Source organism: Pleurodeles waltl, chromosome 10 (genome assembly GCF_031143425.1).
Source record: "Pleurodeles waltl isolate 20211129_DDA chromosome 10, aPleWal1.hap1.20221129, whole genome shotgun sequence".
In the NCBI taxonomy this organism is placed as follows: domain Eukaryota; kingdom Metazoa; phylum Chordata; class Amphibia; order Caudata; family Salamandridae; genus Pleurodeles; species Pleurodeles waltl.
The window spans coordinates 1927574-1949778 of record NC_090449.1 but is presented as its reverse complement, the minus strand read 5'-3'; the positions used below and the strand labels follow the sequence as shown (position 1 = coordinate 1949778).

General features: G+C 48.8%; 1 protein-coding gene across 4 annotated transcripts in view; it reads right to left on the bottom strand.

Annotated features, from left to right (window-relative positions):
* KDM5C (lysine demethylase 5C) overlaps positions 1-22205 on the bottom strand; it is a 457813-nt gene that overhangs the window by 364772 nt on the left and 70836 nt on the right. For all 4 annotated transcript variants that reach the window (XM_069209299.1, XM_069209300.1, XM_069209301.1 and 1 more), the window contains exon 5: positions 21313-21450. In XM_069209299.1, coding sequence (XP_069065400.1) covers positions 21313-21450 — 138 coding nt within the window. The remainder of the gene's footprint in view (positions 1-21312; positions 21451-22205) is intronic.

Here is a 22205-nt window from a genome sequence, read left to right as displayed (position 1 = left end):
TTTCTTAGCCTTTTGAACTCCTGATGACTAACGGGAAGGTGCCAGGCATTAGTTAGAGAGCACTCAAGGCCTGCATCAGGTTGGAGCTTGTCAGAGAGCTTCGCTTCCATTTTAGACCACAGGCAGTGGGCCTGTAAATCACTATTTGCCGACCAGAGCATGTGGCAGCACAACGTAAATGCTGCTGTCCCTGCCAAATCTTGCTCAAGAATGCCGAACTCCAGTCTTCTATGGGCTGGCAAGGCACAGGAGGGAAGCTGAAAAAGGACAAATAGATTGTAAGTAGCATTTTGTCCAATGTTGCATTATCCCAATCTTTAAGGGCCTTGCTTCCATATGCAAAGGTCGGCAAAATCTTAACCTGTGCTACCTGGAGGCTCGGCAACAAAGAAGGCCCTTTTAGTTTTGTAGCTAGGGACCCAAGGCAGACATTCAGCGAGTTGCCCTTCCTTCAAATTCATTCCAGTTGATCACAGTATCCCAATTTCCTACTAAAATAAACACCAAGATATTTAAAACTGCTTGTCTACTCAAGACCTTCTCGATCCAGGAACCGCTTTGCTTTTTTGTGATCTTGACCCTTGAATGACCAAAATCTTTGTTTTACTTTTATTATCAGCCCATTCTTAATTGAGAAAGCGGAGAACACATCAGGAAGGCGCTGCAGACCAACCTTTGTTCTGTTGGTCAGGACCAAGTTATCTGCGTACAGCAAATTTGAGAGCTGAAATCCCACCAATTTGGGTGGATGGGAATTGACAAAGGGGACAAATCCAATAAGAACAAGTTAAATAATGTTGGAGCAAGGACGCAGCCCTGATTGAGACCCTGCATGGTTTTGATTGACCTAGACAGGCGAGAAACATTCCTAACGTGTCTTCATGGAGTAACTGAGGCGCTAAAAAGGCTGCCCGGGATATTCAGAAGGGCTCATTTCTGCCAGAGTTTCCCCCGGTCTAATCTAACAAAGGCAGACTTTTAATCAATGAACCCCAGATAGACTGGTTGACCATTTGATTTTGCCTGGTCAGATAACAAGGAGCCCGGAGGCTTGTCCAGAGCAAAGCAACCATTTGAAGCCCTAAGGCAGAGATGTTCTATGTTGCTTTGCAGGGCCTGTCCTTTCTTACTGCCACCCAGGATGAGCTTGTGGCAGAGTCATCCGATGGCTGCCTTGTGCCTTTGTGACCTCACTTGCAGTTCGCGTGCTCATTTGCCACATGCTAAAAGTGCTCATCTCTCGCTCACCCAGCTAGCTGAGGTTATCGTTAACAGGAAAGTCGCCTTCCATGTTAGGTGTTGTAGGGAAGCCTTGTGGATGCGTTCAAAGAGATCCCGCATAAGGCAAGAAAGCACTATACGAGTTCCCAGGGAGGCAAGGGACATCTAATGGGAAGGAAAACATTCAACCCCTCTAACATACAATTTATGACAGGAATTTCGAAACAAGAGGTTTGTGATGGACATTTCCTGTAGGCTGTAAGAGCTGCCAAATTAACCTTCATGGAAGACAATATCAAGCCAGATTTAGCAAAGTGTAGAAAGTATGGAAGAATCACATCATCTTGGTAGGAAGTTGGGGTCCACGTTCTTAGAGTAACAGATGCAAAGTCTCTTCCATTTGAAGGCGTAAGCGGAAGGCTGCTCATCTTCCTTGAGGATCTCCATGCAGTCTTGTAGTAAGTTTAAGTGTCTGCACTTTAGGAAAATACCCTGTTTTTGGCATAGTTACCCCACTTTTTCCCCAGACATCAGTATGCTTTGACGGTGTACACTGGCATCCTGCTAACCAGGACCCCAGTGATTGAGGGGTCTCCCATTAAGTTTGGTTGCTTGGACCACAAACACCCCACATTTGGAATACTGGTGCTCCCATTCAAGTCCCTAGTAGATGGTACCCAGGGCATTGGGGCACCAGGGGTTCCCCATGGGCTGCAGCATGTATTATGCACCCACGAGAGCCCATGCAAAATGTGTCTGCAGGCCTGCCATTGCAGCCTGCGTGAAAAGGTGCATGCACCCTTTAGCTTCAGGTCACTGCATCAGTTCACTTCTTTGGTAGGCTCTCTAAGCCCAGAGGGCAGGGTGCGGGTACCTGTGTGTGAGGGCACCCCTGCATGAGTAGAGATCGCCCCACAAACTCCAGCTCAATTTCCTGGACTTCGAAAGTGCGGCAAAGCCACTTTACCCATGTACTGGACACAGGTCACTAACTATGTACAGCTACATAATGGTAACTCCAAACCAGGGCAGGTTTGGTATCAAACATGTTGGAATCCTATCCAATACTGTAGCCTGTATTGGTTGTAGGATTCCATGCACTCAGGGGGCGCCTTAAAGGACCCCCCCCCCAGCTTTGCTCCTACCAGTTTGCAGGGTTTTCTACGGCAGCCTGCATTGCTGCCATCCTACAGACAGGTTTTTGCCCTCCTGCTGCTTGACCAGCTCAGACAGGGGAAGGCAGAACAAAGGATTTCCTTTGAGAGAGGGGAGGCAACACCCTCTCCCTTGGAAATAGGTGTTACATGACTTGGGAGGGATAGCCTCCCCAAGCCACCGGTATGCTTTGAGGGGCACATTTGGCACCCTCCTTGCATAAACCAGTCTGCACCAGTTCAGGGACCTCTAGTCCCTGCTCTGGCGTGAAACTGGATGATTGAAAACGGAGTGACCACCATCACCCCCCCCCCCCCCACCACCTCCACCTCATGGGTGGTGGTCTGGAGTGGTCCCCTCAGTCCTCTCTGCCAGCTATCCACCTTTGGATAGACGGTAAATCCTTGCCTCTCCACACAGGCCAGTTCTCCCGAGCATTGCGTCTCTTGCAGCTACCAAGGCTTGTTGGCATCTCCTCCAAGGAATCTTCAGGCTCCATGTAGCCCCTGCACTCTTCCCTGAGAGACAACCCTGTACGTGCTTCTCCTGCAACGGGGGACTCCTTTCTAGGAGTGGTACGTGGGTCTCACCTCGACTCCTGTGCTTGCTGCCTGTGGGTCCCCTGGGAGGCTGCCTCCTCTTCCCGTGACTCTCCTCACTGCTGAGGGGAACCGGGGACCCAGGGATGATGAAGTGTAATGGACCTTTCTGGCAGCCAAAATCACAACAGTCGGGTGGAGGATCAGAGTAGAGAAATAAGGCGATCAATAACAGCGCTGGGAATGCCTTGAAGTAGAGGAAGAGCTCCCCAGTGTGTGAGGACCGTGACAAGAGTGGCGGCACAATAAGGAGTGAATTCGAGGGCTGGGAGCTGGAGTAACTCTAGGTGCTGGAGGGGGTGGAAAAACGAGGGGGGGGCAGATGTAGAGGAAGCCCCAGTTGTAGAGGTGGAGGCATCGGGGGAGGCGAAGCGGAGGTGGTGATGGAGAGGATAGTAACACAACCAGAGAAGGTGGGTAAACAATGGATTGCTGTGAATCAGATGAAGAATAAATTCTTCTATTTATCCTCTCCCTCCTCCTCTTCTCACGCTGATGTGCTGCTCTCAACATCAACTGTCCAAGCCATCTCAATGGCAAACTGGCACTTCGACGACAAGGCACTTCTCAATGTTGTATGCCAGCGATGGCTCAAAAGCATATAATCCCTCAATGTCAACTGGTGTGATGTTGCCGGCAATCGTTGACACTTCCTCAACGTCGAACAGGCCCTTGAAGACTAACAACTGGGCACAGTACCATGCCTCAACATCGATCCTCTTGACGTCAACCGGGACAAGTGTTGTTTCTGCCTGAAACATTTCTCAAACCTTCCATGTCCATAGGCTGCTGAAGGAAGAGCCCTGGTAGAAGAATGAAGAATTCCCTCACTTTGAAGTCCCAGTGGCAGGCTGTGTTTGTTGGTGCCATCCCTTATCTCTCCCTTGAAGGCAAATCGTTGCTGTGTCACACAGAGGGCACCTAGAAACTTCCTGCAGATATCACAGGCTTCAGGACGAAGAGAGGAAGGTAGGTAGATGATACAGACTCATGAGGGTCTGTTTTGGCTTTTATTTCTGTGCAGCAGACACACTGATCAAATAATGAAGGTATTTTATTCAACAAAACGCAACAGTTTTCTGTAAAAAAGTAACAGAAAAAGGTAGGAAAAGCTAAAAGATGTCTTGCAAAGATGTCACAATTTCTATGAGAAAAAAACTAAAATATTGAGCTTAATGCTTCCCATCGGCAGTATGCAGAAAAAAAAAAGAACTGAAGCAAACTGCCACCAGCTGGGCATGATGGGATACTGGTGGTCCCTGGGTTCTTAAAGGCACAGCCTCTATTTTAGCCATATAATGACAGCCTATGAGTCTACTCTGCCCTGCCTCATTTCTGTCATTGAAATGGGTTTGTGAAGGAGATTTAAACTGTTTGCAAGACATGTTAAATGACATACATTTTTTATATATTGGGCCATTTTTGATTTCATGATAAAGAATTAGGCCATTGTAGCTGTAGGAAGCTGGTTCAGTTTATAGTGTATACTATGATGTGGCACCCTAAGTTGAGTCCAGGCAACCCTCGGTGATGGTGGCTAGGTGTCCAGATAGCAAAAGCTCTCAAGGGATAGCTGAGGGGAGCAGTTGGAGCTTATCCAAATGTGAAACCACAGTAGTCAGAAAGTAACTCACTCACAAGAAAGAACCACACAAGTGATGCAAAATGAAAAGGTCACTTACCCAGTGTACATCTGTTCGTGGCATTAGTCGCTGCAGATTCACATGTTTAGCACAGTCCGCTGCCTGGTGTTGGGCTCGGAGTATTACAAGTTGTTTTTCTTCGAAGAAGTCTTTTTTGGTCACGGGACCGAAGGACTCCTCCTTCTTCGGCTCCATTGCGCATGGGCGTCGACTCCATCTTAGATTGTTTTCCCCGCAGAGGGTGAGGATGGAGTTGTTTGCTATAAATAGTGCCCATGCAATGGAGTGAATACGTATGTACATAAAAGGTTTATAATAATTATTTACAAATGTACAAATGTTTAAGATTTAAGATTTACTTCTAAACGGCTACAGGCTTCCCGGGGAGGCGGGAGGGCACATGTGAATCTGCAGCGACTAATGCCACGAACAGATGTACACTGGGTAAGTGACATTTTCAGTTCGATGGCATATGTTGCTGCAGATACACATGTTTAGCATAGACTATAAAGCAGTTACCTCCCCCTAAAAGCGGTGGTTTAGCCTGTAGGAGTTGAAGTAGTTTGGAATAATGTTCTTAGTACAGCTTGGCCCACTGTAGCTTGTTGTGCATTTAGTACGTCTACACAGTAGTGTTTAGTAAATGTATGAGGCGTAGACCAGGTTGCAGCCTTACATATTTCGCTCATAGGAATGTTTCCTAGAAAGGCCATTGTAGCACCTTTCTTTCTGGTTGAGTGTGCCTTTGGTGTAATAGGCAATTCTCTTTTGGCTTTAAGATAGCATGTTTGAATGCATCTGACTATCCATCTAGCAATGCCTTATTTAGAGATTGGATTTCCTATGTGTGGTTTTTGAAAAGCTATGAACAGTTGTTTTGTTTTCCTGATTAGCTTTGTTCTGTCAATGTAGTACATTAGTGCTCTTTTGATGTCTAATGTATGTAGTGCCCTTTCAGCCACGGAATCTGGCTGTGGGAAGAACACTGGTAATTCTACTGTTTGATTTAAATGGAATGGTGAGATGACTTTTGGTAGAAATTTTGGATTTGTTCTTAGAACTATTTTATTTTTGTGTATTTGAATAAATGGTTCTTGTATGGTAAATGCCTGTATTTCACTTACTCTTCTGAGGGATGTGATTGCAATGAGAAATGCGACTTTCCACGTTAGATATTGCATTTCACAGGAATGCATGGGTTCGAAAGGTGGACCCATGAGTCTTGTTAAGACGATGTTATGGTTCCATGAAGGAACTGGTGGTGTTCTTGGTGGTATAATTCTTTTTAGCCCTTCCATGAATGCTTTAATGACTGGTATTCTAAATAGAGACGATGAATGAGTAGTTTGTAGGTAAGCAGATATTGCTGCGAGGTGTATTTTTATAGATGAAAAAGCGAGGTTTGCTTTTTGCAAATGTAGTAAGTATCCCACTATGTCCTTTGTAGAGGCATGCAATGGTTGGATTTGATTGGTATGGCAGTAGCAAACAAATCTTTTCCACTTAGATGCATAGCAGTGTCTAGTGGAAGCTTTTCTAGCTTGTTTTATGACCTCCATACATTCTTGTGTGAGGTCTAAGTGTCCGAATTCTAGGATTTCAGGAGCCAAATTGCTAGATTCAATGATGCTGGGTTTGGATGCCTGATCTGTTGTTTGTGTTGTGTTAACAGATCTGGTCTGTTGGGTAGTTTGACATGCGGTACTAGTGAAAAGTCTAGTAGAGTTGTGTACCAAGGTTGTCTTGCCCATGTGGGTGCTATTAGTATGAGTTTGAGTTGGTTTTGACTCAACTTGTTTACTAGATATGGAAGGAGAGGGAGAGGGGGAAAAGCGTATGCAAATATCCCTGACCAACTCATCCATAGAGCATTGCCTTGTGATTCGCGGTGTGGGTACCTGGATGCGAAGTTTTGGCATTTTGCGTTTTCTTTTGTTGCGAACAAATCTATCTGGGGTGTTCCCCAAATTTGAAAGTATTTGGTCAGAATTTGGGGGTGAATTTCCCATTCGTGGACTTGTTGGTGGTCTCGCGAAAGGTTGTCTGCTAGTTGGTTTTGGATCCCTGGGATAAATTGTGCTATTAGGCGAATGTTGTTGTGAATCGCCCACTGCCATATGTTTTGTGTTAGGAGGCACAATTGTGTTGAGTGTGTTCCTCCTTGTTTGTTTAAATAATACATTGTTGTCATGTCTGTTTTGACAAGAATGTATTTGTGTGTTATTATGGGTTGAAAGGCTTTTAACGCTAGAAATACTGCTAACAGTTCTAGGTAATTGATGTGAAATTTTGTTTGGTGTACATCCCATAGTCCTTGAATGCTGTGGTGATTGAGGTGTGCTCCCCACCCTGTCATGGAAGCATCTGTTATAACGTATTGAGGCACTGGGTCCTGAAATGTCCGCCCTTTGTTTAAATTGTTGCTGTTCCACCATAGAAGCGAGAGGTATGTTTGGCGGTCTACCAACACCAGATCTTGAAGTTGACCCTGTGCCTGTGACCATTGTGATGCTAGGCACTGTTGTAAGGGTCGCATGTGTAGTCTTGCGTTTGGGACAATGGCTATGCATGATGACATCATGCCTAGAAGTTTTAGCACCAATTTTGCTTTTATTTTTTGGTTTGGAAACATAGCACTTATTACTTTGTGGAATGCTTGCACTCTTTGTGGACTTGGAGTGGCAATTCCTTTTGATGTGTTGATGGTTGCTCCTAGATATTGTTGTGTCTGACACGGTTCGAGGTGTGATTTTGTATAGTTGATGGAGAAACCCAGTTTGTGAAGGGTTTGTATGACAAATGTGGTGTTGTTTGCGCACTTCTTTACTGTATTGGTCTTGATTAGCCAATCGTCCAGGTAGGGAAACACGTGTATCTGTTGTCTTCTGATACGTGCTGCTACTACTGCTAGACATTTTGTGAACACTCTTGGTGCAGTTGTTATTCCGAATGGTAAGACTTTGAATTGGTAATGTATTCCTTTGAATACGAACCTTAGGTACTTTCTGTGAGAAGGGTGTATCGGTATATGAAAGTACGCATCTTTTAGGTCTAATGTGGTCATGTAATCCTGCTGTTTGAGCAGTGGAATGATGTCTTGTAGTGTGACCATGTGGAAGTGGTCTGATATGATGTAGGTATTTAGTGTCCTGAGATCTAATATTGGTCTTAATGTTTTGTCTTTTTTTGGAATTAGAAAGTACAGGGAGTAAACTCCTGTGTTTTTTTGTTGTACTGGTACTAGCTCTATTGCATCCTTTTGCAATAGTGCTTGAACCTCTAGTCCTAAAAGTTCTAAATGTTGTGGTGACATTTTGCGTGTTTTTGGAGGGATGTTTGGTGGGAATGTGTGGAATTTTATGCAATATCCATGTTGGATTATTGCTAATACCCAATTGTCTGTTGTAATCTGTTGCCAAGATTGGTAGAATTGGCTTAGTCTTCCCCCCACTGGTGTTGAGTGAAGGGGTTGTGTGACTTGAAAGTCACTGTTTAGGTGGAGGTGTTTTTGGAGTTTGGAATCTTCCTACTCCTTGGGAATTGACCCCCTCTAAATCCCCTGAAACCTCCCCTTTGGAATGAACCCTGATATGGTGTGGTTCTTGTTTGTTGGCTGGTGGTGTCTGTGGGTTGGCCACGAAACCCCCCTCTAAATGGTGGTTTTCTAAAAGAGCCTCTGCTCTGCGGGGAGTAGAGTGCGCCCATGGCTTTGGCCGTGTCTGTGTCCTTTTTAAGTTTTTCAATGGCTGTGTCCACTTCAGGGCCAAAAAATTGTTTCTCGTTGAAGGGCATATTAAGGACAGCATGCTGGATTTCAGGTTTGAAGCCTGAAGTGCGTAGCCAAGCGTGTCTCCTTATGGTGACAGCAGTGTTGACTGTTCTTGCTGCAGTATCGGCTGCGTCCAGTGAAGAGCGGATTTGATTGTTTGAGATCGTTTGTCCCTCTTCAACTATTTGCTGCGCCCTTTTTTGGTATTCCTGGGGAAGATGGTCTACGAGAAGTTGCATCTCGTCCCAGTGTGCGCGGTCATATCTGGCCAGCAGCGCTTGTGAATTTGCGATGCGCCACTGGTTGGCTGCCTGTGATGCTACTCTTTTTCCTGCCGCATCAAATTTTCGGCTTTCTTTGTCCGGAGGTGGGGCGTCGCCAGATGTATGGGAATTTGCTCTCTTGCGAGCTGCCCCTACTACCACGGAGTCAGGTGGTAACTGCGAAGTAATAAACACTGGGTCTGTGGGTGGTGGTTTGTATTTCTTATCCACCCTTGGGGTGATGGCTCTTGATTTTACGGGCTCTTCAAAAATTTGTTTTGCGTGCCGTAACATCCCTGGTAGCACTGGGAGACATTGATATTGGCTGTGTGTAGCCGAGAGGGTGTTAAATAAAAAATCATCCTCTATAGGATCGGAATGCAGTTGGACATTGTGGAATTCTGCTGCCCTAGCCACCAGTTGCGAGTATGAGGTACTGTCCTCTGGCGGTGACGGCTTTGTGGGGTATGAATCGGGATCATTGTCCGGCACTGGGGTGTCATACAGGTCCCAAGCGTCTTGATCCTGATCGTCATGACTTATGGTAGTTTGCGCTGGTGAGTGCATTTGTGGCGGTGTTTGTGCCGGCGATGCCTGTGGTGGAGAGGGCGGAGGCGTGACTTTTTTAACCACTTTGGCTTGTGGTTGTGCGTCATCCTTTGGAAGTCCGATCCTTCTTTTCCTCATTATTGGGGGAAGGGTTGATATCTTCCCTGTGTCTTGCTGGATGTACAGTCTCTTTTGTGTGTAGTCCGATTCTACACTTTGGAGCTCTTGTCCAAATCTGTGCATCTGGCCACTTATTCCTTGTTCCTCTGTGTAGGATGAAGGTGTGGAACTTTTCGGCGCCGAGAGATCTTTTTTCGGCTTCAGCGCCGACAGGATTTTTGTGGCTTTCGGCAGCGTGTCTCGATGCAGATGTTTTTCGGTGCCGGCATCTTGCTTTTGCCTCTCGGCGCCGCTATCTCGGCTCCGAGGTTGCTCCATGGCGGTCCCTCGACCGGAGTCGGGTGTCTTCGCTATGGGCGTGCCCTTTTTCGGCACCTTCGACGGCTCGCCGGTTTTATGGGTCGAGCCATGGCCTGTTGGCAGTGGCGTCCCCTGGGCTTTTGTCTTCTCAATGGTTTTACTTTGACGTCTTACTCACTGTTTGTAGCTGTTCTTCGACGTCGGAGTCTCCGGATTCTGATTCCGGAACCGAGAATGTTTCCTCTTCCTCGTCGAAACGTTGTTTTGTCGGCGTAGAAGCCATTTGAAGACGCCTGGCTCTTCGGTCCCGGAGTGTTTTTCTGGACCGGAAGGCTCGACAGGCCTCACAGGTATCCTCCTTGTGCTCGGGGGACAAGCACAAGTTACAGACCAAGTGCTGATCTGTATAAGGATACTTACTGTGACATTTTGGGCAGAAACGAAACGGGGTCCGTTCCATCGGCTTCGATGTCGCACGCGGTCGGGCCGACCAGGCCCCGATGGGGGATCGAAACTACCCCAAAGTCTTCCGATGATCAGTGTCGATGTACCTAACTATCCCGATACCGAACGGAACAATACCAACGCTTTCTTCTGAGATTCTGACTAACTTTCCGAACCGAAACACGGAGCGAAAAGGAATACGTCCTGTAGGAAGTTGGCTCTGTATGTGCTATTTCAAAGTAAGGAATAGCATGCACAGAGTCCAAGGGTTCCCCTTAGAGGTAAAATAGTGGTAAAAATAGATAATACTAATGCTCTATTTTGTGGTAGTGTGGTCGAGCAGTAGGCTTATCCAAGGAGTAGTGTTAAGCATTTGTTGTACATACACATAGACAATAAATGAGGTACACACACTCAGAGACAAATCCAGCCAATAGGTTTTTATATAGAAAAATATCTTTTCTTAGTTTATTTTAAGAACCACAGGTTCAAATTCTACATGTAATATCTCATTCGAAAGGTATTGCAGGTAAGTACTTTAGGAACTTCAAATCATCAAAATTGCATGTATACTTTTCAAGTTATTGACAAATAGCTGTTTTAAAAGTGGACACTTAGTGCAATTTTCACAGTTCCTAGGGGAGGTAAGTATTTGTTAGTTTTACCAGGTAAGTAAGACACTTACAGGGTTCAGTTCTTGGTCCAAGGTAGCCCACCGTTGGGGGTTCAGAGCAACCCCAAAGTCACCACACCAGCAGCTCAGGGCCGGTCAGGTGCAGAGTTCAAAGTGGTGCCCAAAACACATAGGCTAGAATGGAGAGAAGGGGGTGCCCTGGTTCCGGTCTGCTTGCAGGTAAGTACCCGCGTCTTCGGAGGGCAGACCAGGGGGGTTTTGTAGGGCACCGGGGGGGACACAAGTCCACACAGAAATTTCACCCTCAGCGGCGCGGGGGCGGCCGGGTGCAGTGTAGAAACAAGCGTCGGGTTCGCAATGTTAGTCTATGAGAGATCTCGGGATCTCTTCAGCGCTGCAGGCAGGCAAGGGGGGGGTTCCTCGGGGAAACCTCCACTTGGGCAAGGGAGAGGGACTCCTGGGGGTCACTTCTCCAGTGAAAGTCCGGTCCTTCAGGTCCTGGGGGCTGCGGGTGCAGGGTCTCTCCCAGGCGTCGGGACTTTAGGTTCAAAGAGTCGCGGTCAGGGGAAGCCTCGGGATTCCCTCTGCAGGCGGCGCTGTGGGGGCTCAGGGGGGACAGGTTTTGGTACTCACAGTATCAGAGTCGTCCTGGGGTCCCTCCTGAGGTGTTGGATCGCCACCAGCCGAGTCGGGGTCGCCGGGTGCAGTGTTGCAAGTCTCACGCTTCTTGCGGGGAGCTTGCAGGGTTCTTTAAAGCTGCTGGAAACAAAGTTGCAGCTTTTCTTGGAGCAGGTCCGCTGTCCTCGGGAGTTTCTTGTCTTTTCGAAGCAGGGGCAGTCCTCAGAGGATGTCGAGGTCGCTGGTCCCTTCGGAAGGCGTCGCTGGAGCAGGATCTTTGGAAGGCAGGAGACAGGCCGGTGAGTTTCTGGAGCCAAGGCAGTTGTCGTCTTCTGGTCTTCCGCTGCAGGGGTTTTCAGCTGGGCAGTCCTTCTTCTTGTTGCAGGAATCTAGTTTTCTAGGGTTCAGGGTAGCCCTTAAATACTAAATTTAAGGGCGTGTTTAGGTCTGGGGGGTTAGTAGCCAATGGCTACTAGCCCTGAGGGTGGGTACACCCTCTTTGTGCCTCCTCCCAAGGGGAGGGGGTCACAATCCTAACCCTATTGGGGGAATCCTCCATCTGCAAGATGGAGGATTTCTAAAAGTTAGTCACCTCAGCTCAGGACACCTTAGGGGCTGTCCTGACTGGCCAGTGACTCCTCCTTGTTATTCTCATTATTTTCTCCGGCCTTGCCGCCAAAAGTGGGGCCTGGCCGGAGGGGGCGGGCAACTCCACTAGCTGGAGTGTCCTGCTGGGTGGCACCAAGGAGGTGAGCCATTGAGGCTCACCGCCAGGTGTGACAATTCCTGCCTGGGAGAGGTGTTAGCATCTCCACCCAGTGCAGGCTTTGTTACTGGCCTCAGAGTGACAAAGGCACTCTCCCCATGGGGCCAGCAACATGTCTCGGTTTGTGGCAGGCTGCTAGAACTAGTCAGCCTACACAGATAGTCGGTTAAGTTTCAGGGGGCACCTCTAAGGTGCCCTCTGTGGTGTATTTTACAATAAAATGTACACTGGCATCAGTGTGCATTTATTGTGCTGAGAAGTTTGATACCAAACTTCCCAGTTTTCAGTGTAGCCATTATGGTGCTGTGGAGTTCGTGTTTGACAGACTCCCAGACCATATACTCTTATGGCTACCCTGCACTTACAATGTCTAAGGTTTTGTTTAGACACTGTAGGGGTACCATGCTCATGCACTGGTACCCTCACCTATGGTATAGTGCACCCTGCCTTAGGGCTGTAAGGCCTGCTAGAGGGGTGTCTTACCTATACTGCATAGGCAGTGAGAGGCTGGCATGGCACCCTGAGGGGAGTGCCATGTCGACTTACTCGTTTTGTCCTCACTAGCACACACAAGCTGGCAAGCAGTGTGTCTGTACTGAGTGAGAGGTCTCCAGGGTGGCATAAGACATGCTGCATCCCTTAGAGACCTTCCTTGGCATCAGGGCCCTTGGTACTAGAAGTACCAGTTACAAGGGACTTATCTGGATGCCAGGGTCTGCCAATTGTGGATACAAAAGTACAGGTTAGGGAAAGAACACTGGTGCTGGGGCCTGGTTAGCAGGCCTCAGCACACTTTCAATTGTAAACATAGCATCAGCAAAGGCAAAAAGTCAGGGGGCAACCATGCCAAGGAGGCATTTCCTTACACGTCCGAACCCGACAGCGGAAAAAAACAATCTAAGATGGAGTCGACGCCCATGCGCAATGGAGCCGAAGAAGGAGTCCTTCGGTCCCGTGACCAAAAAAAGACTTCTTCGAAGAAAAACAACTTGTAATACTCCGAGCCCAACACCAGGCAGCGGACTGTGCTAAACATGTGTATCTGCAGCAACATATGCCATCGAACATAAAAGATTCTTTACTACAGTAGTACTATTAAAATAGCAATGTTATACCTCCCTTTCAAGATATCGACACAATACATACACAAAATGAGCAACAGAAATAGCATAAAATAAACAGGGCCCTATGGTGGGGCCAAACCATATACTGAGGAAGTGGAATGTGATAGTGATCCCAACCCCATCATCCCATACACTAGCACAGGGAGTAGTGGTTGGAATTCACATGATTCAGGACTCTTCCCTGTGGACCCAGAGGAAGCCACCGAGTGCCCCACAGGAGGGTAGCCAGAAGACAGGAGTACCTACACCAGGGGCCCCGATGCAGAGGGGAGAATGGCGACTCTCTGAAGTCAGTGGAATCCTCCAATTGTTTAGCTGCGGTCACAATCCGTGGACCAGGCCGGTGGAATCCAGGGACGGATTCTGGATGTGGGGGACCTGCAGAGGAAGGGGACAGAGTCCAGCACCCTTGGGGGTACCCAGTTGGTGCAGGAGGTAATAGCAACCCTCTTAGAGGTGAAGTCCCTGCAAGTAGGTGGAGGAAGAAGTCCAGCTGTGGGATCCAGGAACTGCAGAAGAGTTGTCCCTCAAAGGTCACCGGATTGTAGCAGGGTCGATGACCAGCCAGGTAATCAACAAGCACTGGCAAATGCAAGCATCCTTCTGAGCAGGTTTGCAAAGTCGTTCTCAATTCCTGGAAGATACCCTGAAACCAGGTGACACTGGTGGTGGAGAGCAAGCCCCCTTCCATATTCTCTGAAAGAGTTGGGACAACTGGTAAGACCGTGTCCCTCCTTGTTTTTGTAGGTAATACATGGATGTCAGGTTGTCTGTGCGGACTATGACAACCTTGTGAGAGGTGTTGAACAATGCTTTCAGGGATTGAAATACTGCCTCAGGCTCGGGAAAATTGATAGGTAGGGATTGGTGAACGATTCCAAAGGCCCTGTACTGTGAGGTCTGAAGGTGAGTGCCCCCACCAGTCAGCGATTCATCTGTGGTCAGAATGACCTGAGGCACACGGTCCAGAAAAGGCCATGCTTTTAACAGGTTGGTGGTTTTCCACCATTGCAGAGAGTGACGAGTATGGTGGTCTAACAGGGCTAGATCCTCCAGGTGACCCTGTGACAGACCACTGACGAGACAGACACCGCTGTAGGGGATGCATGTGAAGTCTGGCATATGGAACAATGGCAATGCAAGAGGCCATCAGCCCTAATAAAGGCTCATAATAGTCCTCACTGTGAATGGGCAATTCTCCTGAAACTGGGGAGAAGAGACTAAAAACTGAACCCGAGCAGGACTGGCGTATGTTAGCGCCAACTCTGCATTGAGAATGGCTCCTAGACAGGGCTGTAGCTGAAGGGGTTGGAGGTGGGATTTGGAAAAGTTGATTGTGAAGCCCAGCGTGTGAAGGAGAATCCACTGTGAACTGAATGCGATATTGGCACTGTGATAGATTGCTGAATGTGATGAGCCAGCCGTCTAGGTAAGGGAATAAGTGCATGCTCTGTCTTCCGAGGTGTGTGACAAGTACTGCTAGACACTGTGAAGAGACTGGGAGTAGGGCTACCAAAGTTGCCTTTGTTTGCAGAAGTGGAACAACATCTTGAAGAGTAAACATGTGTAGGAAAATTCCACTGTTGGCATTGTTAACCCCTCACTTTTTGCCTAGTGTTGATGCCAGCTTTGATTGGTCGTGTGCTGCTAACCAGGCCCCAGCACCAGTGTTCTTTCCTAAAAACTGTACCTTTGTTACCCAATTGGCACAGCCCTTGCCCACAGTTAAGTCCATTGTAACTGGTACCCCTGGTACCAAGGGCCCTGATGCCAGGGAAGGTGTCTAAGGGCTGCAGCATGTCTTATGCCACCCTAGGGACCCCTCACTCAGCACATACACACTGCTTGCCAGCTTGTGTGTGCTGGTGGGGAGCAATGACTAAGTCGACATAGCACTCCCCTCAGAGTGCCATGCCAACCTCACACTTCCTGTGGCATAGGTAAGTCACCCATGTAGCAGGCCTTACAACCCTAACGCAGGGTGCACTGTACCACAGATGAGGGGATAGCTGTATGAGTAGTATGTCCCTACAGTGTCCAAGGCCATTCTTAGACATTTTAAGTGCAGGGTAGCCATACTGAGTATATGGTCTGGGAGTTTGTCATTATGACACCACAGCACCATAATGGCTACACTGAATACTGGGAAGTTTGTTATCAAACTTCTCAGCACAATAAACCCACACTGATGCCAGTGTGGAATTTGACAAATGGCCACAGAGGAATCTTAGAGGTGCCCCTGTATGTTATCCCAACTGCTAGTGAAAGGCTGACTGGTCTATGCCAGCCTGCCACTTCCAGACGAGTTTCTACCACATGGGTTGAGTGCCTCTGTGGCCAGAAACAAAGCCTGTCCTGGGTGGAGGTGCTTCACACCTCCTCCTGCAGGAACTGTAACATCTGGCGGTGAGCCTCAAAGGCTCAGGCCTGGTATTACAGTGGCCCCTGGGGACTCCAGCCAGTGGAGATGCCCACCCCCCGGACGAGACCCCACTTTTGACGGCAAGTCCAGAGGGATAATGAGAAAAACAAGGTGTCCAGAGCTGAAGTGACACCACCCCCTTAAGAAATCCTCCATCTTGCCTTCGAGGATTAGGACCAATAGGGATAGGGATGTGCCCCCCTCCCCTGATGGAGTGGGCACAGGGTGAGTGTAGCCACCCTCAGGGACAGTATCCATTGGCTACTGCCCCCAATCCTAAACACCCCCCTAAATTTAGTATTTAGGGACGACTCAGCTCTTCAGATTCCTGAGGACCTCAAGAAAGAAGGACTGCTGAGCTGAAAACCCCGCAGAGAAGAGAAGGAGACAACTGCCCCAGCCCTACCGGCCCTTCTCCTGCTTGAAAAAGCTTCAAAAGAAGAAGCAACGCGTTCTGCAGGACCAGCGACCCCTGAAAAGCCTCCAGGGGACTGCCTGCATCTCTTTCAGACCAAGAAACTCTTGTGGACAGCAGATCTGTCCAACAAAAAGAAAAAGAAACCATCTTTAAAGGGACTCCCACCTTACTCCAGAACCGCGAGTCCCAACCATTCCGCACCAGACGCCCTAGAGGCCTGTGTCCAGGGAAACCAACTACCCAGAGAGGATCCCCAAGCAATTCAGACTACGTGTCCACCCTGGGCTGACCTCTCCCGAATCCCACGACGACACCTGCAGAGGGAATCCCGAGGACCCCCTTGACCGCGACTGCCCCAGACGAAGATATCTGTCGCCTGGAGAAGCACTGCACCCTCAGCCCCCAAGGCTGTGAGAAATTGATCACCGGTGCCGCAACAACCAGCAGGCGACCCTTACCCTTGCCCAGTCAGTGGCTTGCCCAAGAAGCACCCAAGTGACCCCCTCCCCCCCTCCTCCCCCCCCACAGGTCCCTCCATAGAGGTCTATGGAGAACCTGACGCCCTGTTTGCACACTGCACCCAGCCACCCCTGTGCCATTGAGGGTGTGATTTTTGTGCCTATTTGGGGACTCTCCAGTGCTCCTTCAAACCCCCCTGGTCTGCCCTCCGACAACACGGGTACTTAACTGCCAGCAGACTGGAACCGGAGTACCCCCTGTCTCCATAGGGGCCCACATTATTTTGGCTCCTATTTGACCTCCGCATCTAACCATCCCTGTGTTGCTGGTGTTGGGGTTATCTTGAACCCCCAACGGTGGGCTACCTATGTCACGGAGACTGAACTTGTAAGTTTGTTACTTACCTCAAAAACTGTATTGTACTTACCTCCCCCAGGAACTGTTGAAAATTGCACTGTCCACTTTTAAAATAGCTGTAAGGAAATGCCTCCTTGGCATGGTTACCCCCTGACTTTTTGCCTTTGCTGATGCCAAGTTATGATTTGAAAGTGTGCTGAGGCCTGCTAACCAGGCCCCAGCACCAGTGTTCTTTCCCTAACCTGTACTTTTGTTTCCACAATTGGCACACCCTGGCATCCAGTTAAGTCCCTTGTAACTGGTACCAAGGGCCCTGATGCCAGGGAAGGTCTCTAAGGGCTGCAGCATGTCCTATGCCACCCTGGGGACCCATCACTCAGCACAGACACACTGCTTGCCAGCTTGTGTGCGCTGGTGGGGAGAACATGACTAAGTCGACATGGCACTCCCCTCAGGGTGCCATGCCAACCTCACACTGTCTATGGCATAGATAAGTCACCCCTCTAGCAGGCCTTACAGCCCTAAGGCAGGGTGCACTATACCACAGGTGAGGGCATAGGTGCATGAGCACTGTGCCCCTACAGTGTCTAAGCAAAACCTTAGACATTGTAAGTGCAGGGTAGCCATAAGAGTATATGGTCTGGGAGTCTGTCAAAAACGAACTCCACAGCTCCATAATGGCTACACTGAAAATTGGGAAGTTTGGTATCAAACTTCTCAGCACAATAAATGCACACGGATGCCAGTGTACATTTTATTGTGAAACACACCCCTTAGAGGTGCCCCCTGAAACTGTATCAAACTATCTGTGTAGGCTGACTGGTTCCAGCAGCCTGCCACACTAGAGACATGTTGCTGGCCCCATGGGGAGAGTGCCTTTGTCACTCTGAGGCCAGTAACAAAGCCTGCACTGGGTGGAGATGCGAACACCTCCCCCAGGCAGGAGCTGTAACACCTGGCGGTGAGCCTCAAAGGCTCACCCCTTTGTTCCAGCACCGCAGGACACTCCAGCTAGTGGAGTTGCCCGCCCCCTCCGGCCACGGCCCCCACTTTTGGCAGCAAGGCCGGAGAAAATAATGAGAAAAACAAGGAGTCACTGGCCAGTCGGGACAGCCCCTAAGGTTGTCCTGAACTGAAGTGACTAACTTTTAGAAATCCTCCATCTTGCAGATGGAGGATTCACCCAATAGGATTAGGGATGTGCCCCCCTCCCCTTGGGAGGAGGCACAAAGAGGGTGTACTCACCCTCAGGGCTAGTAGCCATTGGCTACTAACCCCCCAGACCTAAACACGCCCTTAAATTTAATATTTAAGGGCTTCCCTGAACCTAAGAATTTAGATTCCTGCAACTACAAGAAGAGGACTGCTGAGCTGAAAGAACCCTGCAGAGGAAGAAAAGAAGACCCCAACTGCTTTGGCCCCAGACCTACCGGCCTGTCTCCTGCCTTCCAAAGAAACCTGCTATAGCGACGCTTTCCTAAGGACCAGCGACCTCTGAATCCTCAGAGGACTGCCCTGCTTGAAGAAAGACAAGAAACTCCAGAGGACAGCGGCACTGCTCCAAAAGAACTGCAACTTTGTTTCAAAGGAGCAGATTTAAAGACCCCTGCAACTCCCCGCAAGAAGCGTGAGACTTGCAACACTGCACCCGGCGACCCCGACTCGACTGGTGGAGAACCAACACCTCAGGGAGGACCCTCCGGCGACTCCGAGACCGTGAGTAACCAAAGTTGTCCCCCCTGAGCCCCCACAGCGATGCCTGCAGAGGGAATCCCGAGGCTCCCCCTGACCGCGACTGCCTGAACCTAATTTCCCGACGGCAGGAAAAGACCCTGCACCCGCAGCCCCCAGCACCTGAAGGATCGGAACTTCTGTGCAGGATTGACCCCCAGGAGGCCCTCTCCCTTTCCCAGGTGGTGGCTACCCCGAGGAGCCCCCCCCCCCTTGCCTGCCTGCACCACTGAAGAGACCCCTTGGTCTCCCATTGAAACCTACAGAGAACCTGACGCTTGTTTGCACACTGCACCCGGCCGCCCCCGCGCTGCTGAGGGTGTACTTTCTGTGTGGGCATGTGTCCCCCCCCCCCGGTGCCCTACAAACCCCCCCCTGGTCTGCCCTCTGAGGACACGGGTACTTACCTGCTGGCAGACTGGAACCGGGGCACCCCCTTCTCTCCATTGAAGCCTATGTGTTTTGGGCACCTCTTTGACCTCTGCATCTGACCGGCCCTGAGCTGCTGGTGTGGTGACTTTGGGGTTGCTCTGAACCCCCAACGGTGGGCTACCTTGGACCCAAAACTGAGACCTGTAAGTGACTTACTTACCTGTTAAAAATAACAATACTTTACCTCCCCCAGGAACTGTGAAAATTGCACTGTCCACTTTTAAAACAGCTATTTGTGTTTTATGTGAAAAGTATATATGCTACTGTAATTATTCAAAGTTCCTAAAGTACTTACCTGCAATACCTTTCAAATGAGATATTACATGTAGAATTTGAACCTGTGGTTCTTAAAATAAACTAAGAATATATATTTTTCTATAACAAAACCTATTGGCTGGATTTGTCTCCGAGTGTGTGTTCCTCATTTATTGCCTGTGTGTATGTACAACAAATGCTTAACACTACTCCTTTGATAAGCCTACTGCTCGACCACACTACCACAAAATAGAGCATTAGTATTATCTCTTTTTGCCACTATCTTACCTCTAAGGGGAACCCTTGGACTCTGTGCATGCTATTCCTTACTTTGAAATAGCACATACAGAGCCAACTTCCTACACTGGGGAAATTCTACTTTCTTACCTATACTGCATAGGCAGTGAGAGGCTGGCATGGCACCCTGAGGGGAGTGCCATGTCGACTTACTCATTTTGTTCTCACTAGCACACACAGGCTGGTAAGCAATGTGTCTGTGCCGAGTGAGGGGTCTCCAGGGTGGCATAAGACATGCTGCAGCCCTTAGAGACCTTCCTTGGCATCAGGGCCCTTGGTACCAGGGGTACCATTTACAAGGGACTTATCTGGATGCCAGGGTGTGCAAATTGTGGATACAAAAGTACAGGTTAGGGAAATAACACTGGTGCTGGGGCCTGGTTAGCAGGCCTCAGCACACTTTCAATTCAAAACATAGCATCAGCAAAGGCAAAAAGTCAGGGGGTAACCATGCCAAGGAGGCATTTCCTTACACCCAGACAGAGCCAAAGCAGGAGCAGAGCCTAAAGCTATAGTGTGTATCCCTACAGAGTGCGAAAGAGGAGTGCGAGTACCGTGTGCACATATAGAACTAGCATTAGTTCACAGGACATTTACAAAGGCTGATACCAAAGGAGTACATCAGTACACAGAGCGTTAGCAGACCATGTGCACAACCAGTGAGAGCATCAGTACAGAGGTAACGGATACAAAAAAACGAAACAATGGGGCAGGCCAGAGACAACACCGGATCAGAGGAGAGCCAAAGAGCATGACCACAGAGACAGAGCCCCACGGCAGGCATGTAGACCCTGAAATCACAGGAATGGTCTCAAAACAGAGAGAAACTATAGCAACGTAGGAGCATGAAAAGAGCAGCACCACAGGAATGTGTGTGTGTGTGTCAAAACAGAGCGCAACTATAAGGACATAGTAAAGTGAAAAAAGTGCAGCGCGTAGGAAAGTGTGCCCCCCCCCACGAGAGCGCAGCTATAGGGGCAGAGTGAAAACAGAGCAGCGCGCAGGAAAGTGTGTCCCAAGAGAGCGCAACTATAGGGACAGAGGAGAGTGAAAACAGAGCAGCGCGCAGGAAAGTGTGTCCAAACAGAGAAAAGCAACAATGCGCCCACATTCGCACCGAACACAAAAGCAGAAGCAGAGCTAGTAGGGGATAGTACAGATGAAAGACATAAGGGGCATTCTTCTGTACACAAGTCAAAACCACAGGACTACGTCTGCAGAGACAGCAAAAATCAGGACGACGACAGCCTGAACAGACTGAAAATTCATGGGGTATGGGTTTGCTTGAATAGCAAAATCACAGGGATAGGCTACAATAATATGAAACCATGAGTGTGCACCACAACTGACAGGATAGTACAGACTGCTAGCCCATACTGTCAGGAGGAGGGGGCTAGTACAGAAAGAAAGTCCATGAAGTGTCCGTACAGGGAACAAAATGACAGGAATCATTAGTACAGAGAGTTAAACCATCAGTAACCAGAATGAGGTAAACTAAAGGCTAATCCTGTGTAAGTCACCACTTTAAGAGACGTTGTGCACTACTTTTAGAGCTGGCAGTCAACATAACCGGAAAGAACACAAGAAAGTGACAATTTGCAATGGTTTGGTGACGTAGCATGAATATCAGATGTTTAGTACAAGAGGCGGGAGAAGCATAAAAAGGGCAACACAAAGTAACACATGCAGGTAACAGAGTCTCTGCTCTCGAACGTTCAGCTGTGATGGATACTCACTTCCTGCTGCAGCCTCTTGGCCCGCCGGCCGTACGTTTTACTCTTAGACGGCTGGACAGACTGCCGCAATGGAATGCTGTGTGGTTTGTACTCCTTGTCCTTTTCTTCATTGTCGTAGCGAGGCTGGGCTCCACACTGCTGTAATGAGAAAGCACTAATCCATGAGAGGAACTTTGTATGAAAAGCTCAGAGCAGAGATTGGGGATATTCTATACAGAGGACACCAGGAATAGTCTTAATATCATAAGCGGGGGGGAAAAAAAGGAAAAAAAACACGTTTTAAATACTGACTGCAGTAAGCTGGGTTCTGGTTGTAGCACACCCCTCCCCCTCCCTCCCACACCCCACGGTTTGTGCCTGGTGTTAGTGCGTTTGGACTGTAGTTCACTGGGATCCTGCTAACAAGGAACCCCAGTGACTGTGCTCTCCCCTAAATGTAATTGTTGGTAACTTTTCACAACCACAATTGGCTTACTGTATGTCCCTAATATATGGTACTCATGGCAGTGCCAGGGTTCCCATGTGGGCTACAGTATTTATTATGCCACCCATAGGAGCCAATGCAAAGGGTTCTGGAGGTCTGTCATTGCAGTCTGCGTGAAAAGGCGCATGCACCCTTTTCACTGCCACATCTGACCACTGCACTTAAACACTTTATGCCACAGGCCCTTCAGCCCAAGGTTGGAATCATGCAACTACACAGATTCCAGTGATAGTTGCATGATACCATGTACTCTGAGGGGTTCCTAGGGGATCCTCCAGTTCTGCCTGTGCAGCCTTATGGGGTCTAGCTGCTGCTGACCCCAGACACTGTTCTGCCCTCCTGTTGATGAGCCTGGCACGGGCTGGAAAGGCAGAACAAAGGATTTCCTGCAAGGGAGAGGTGTGAAAAC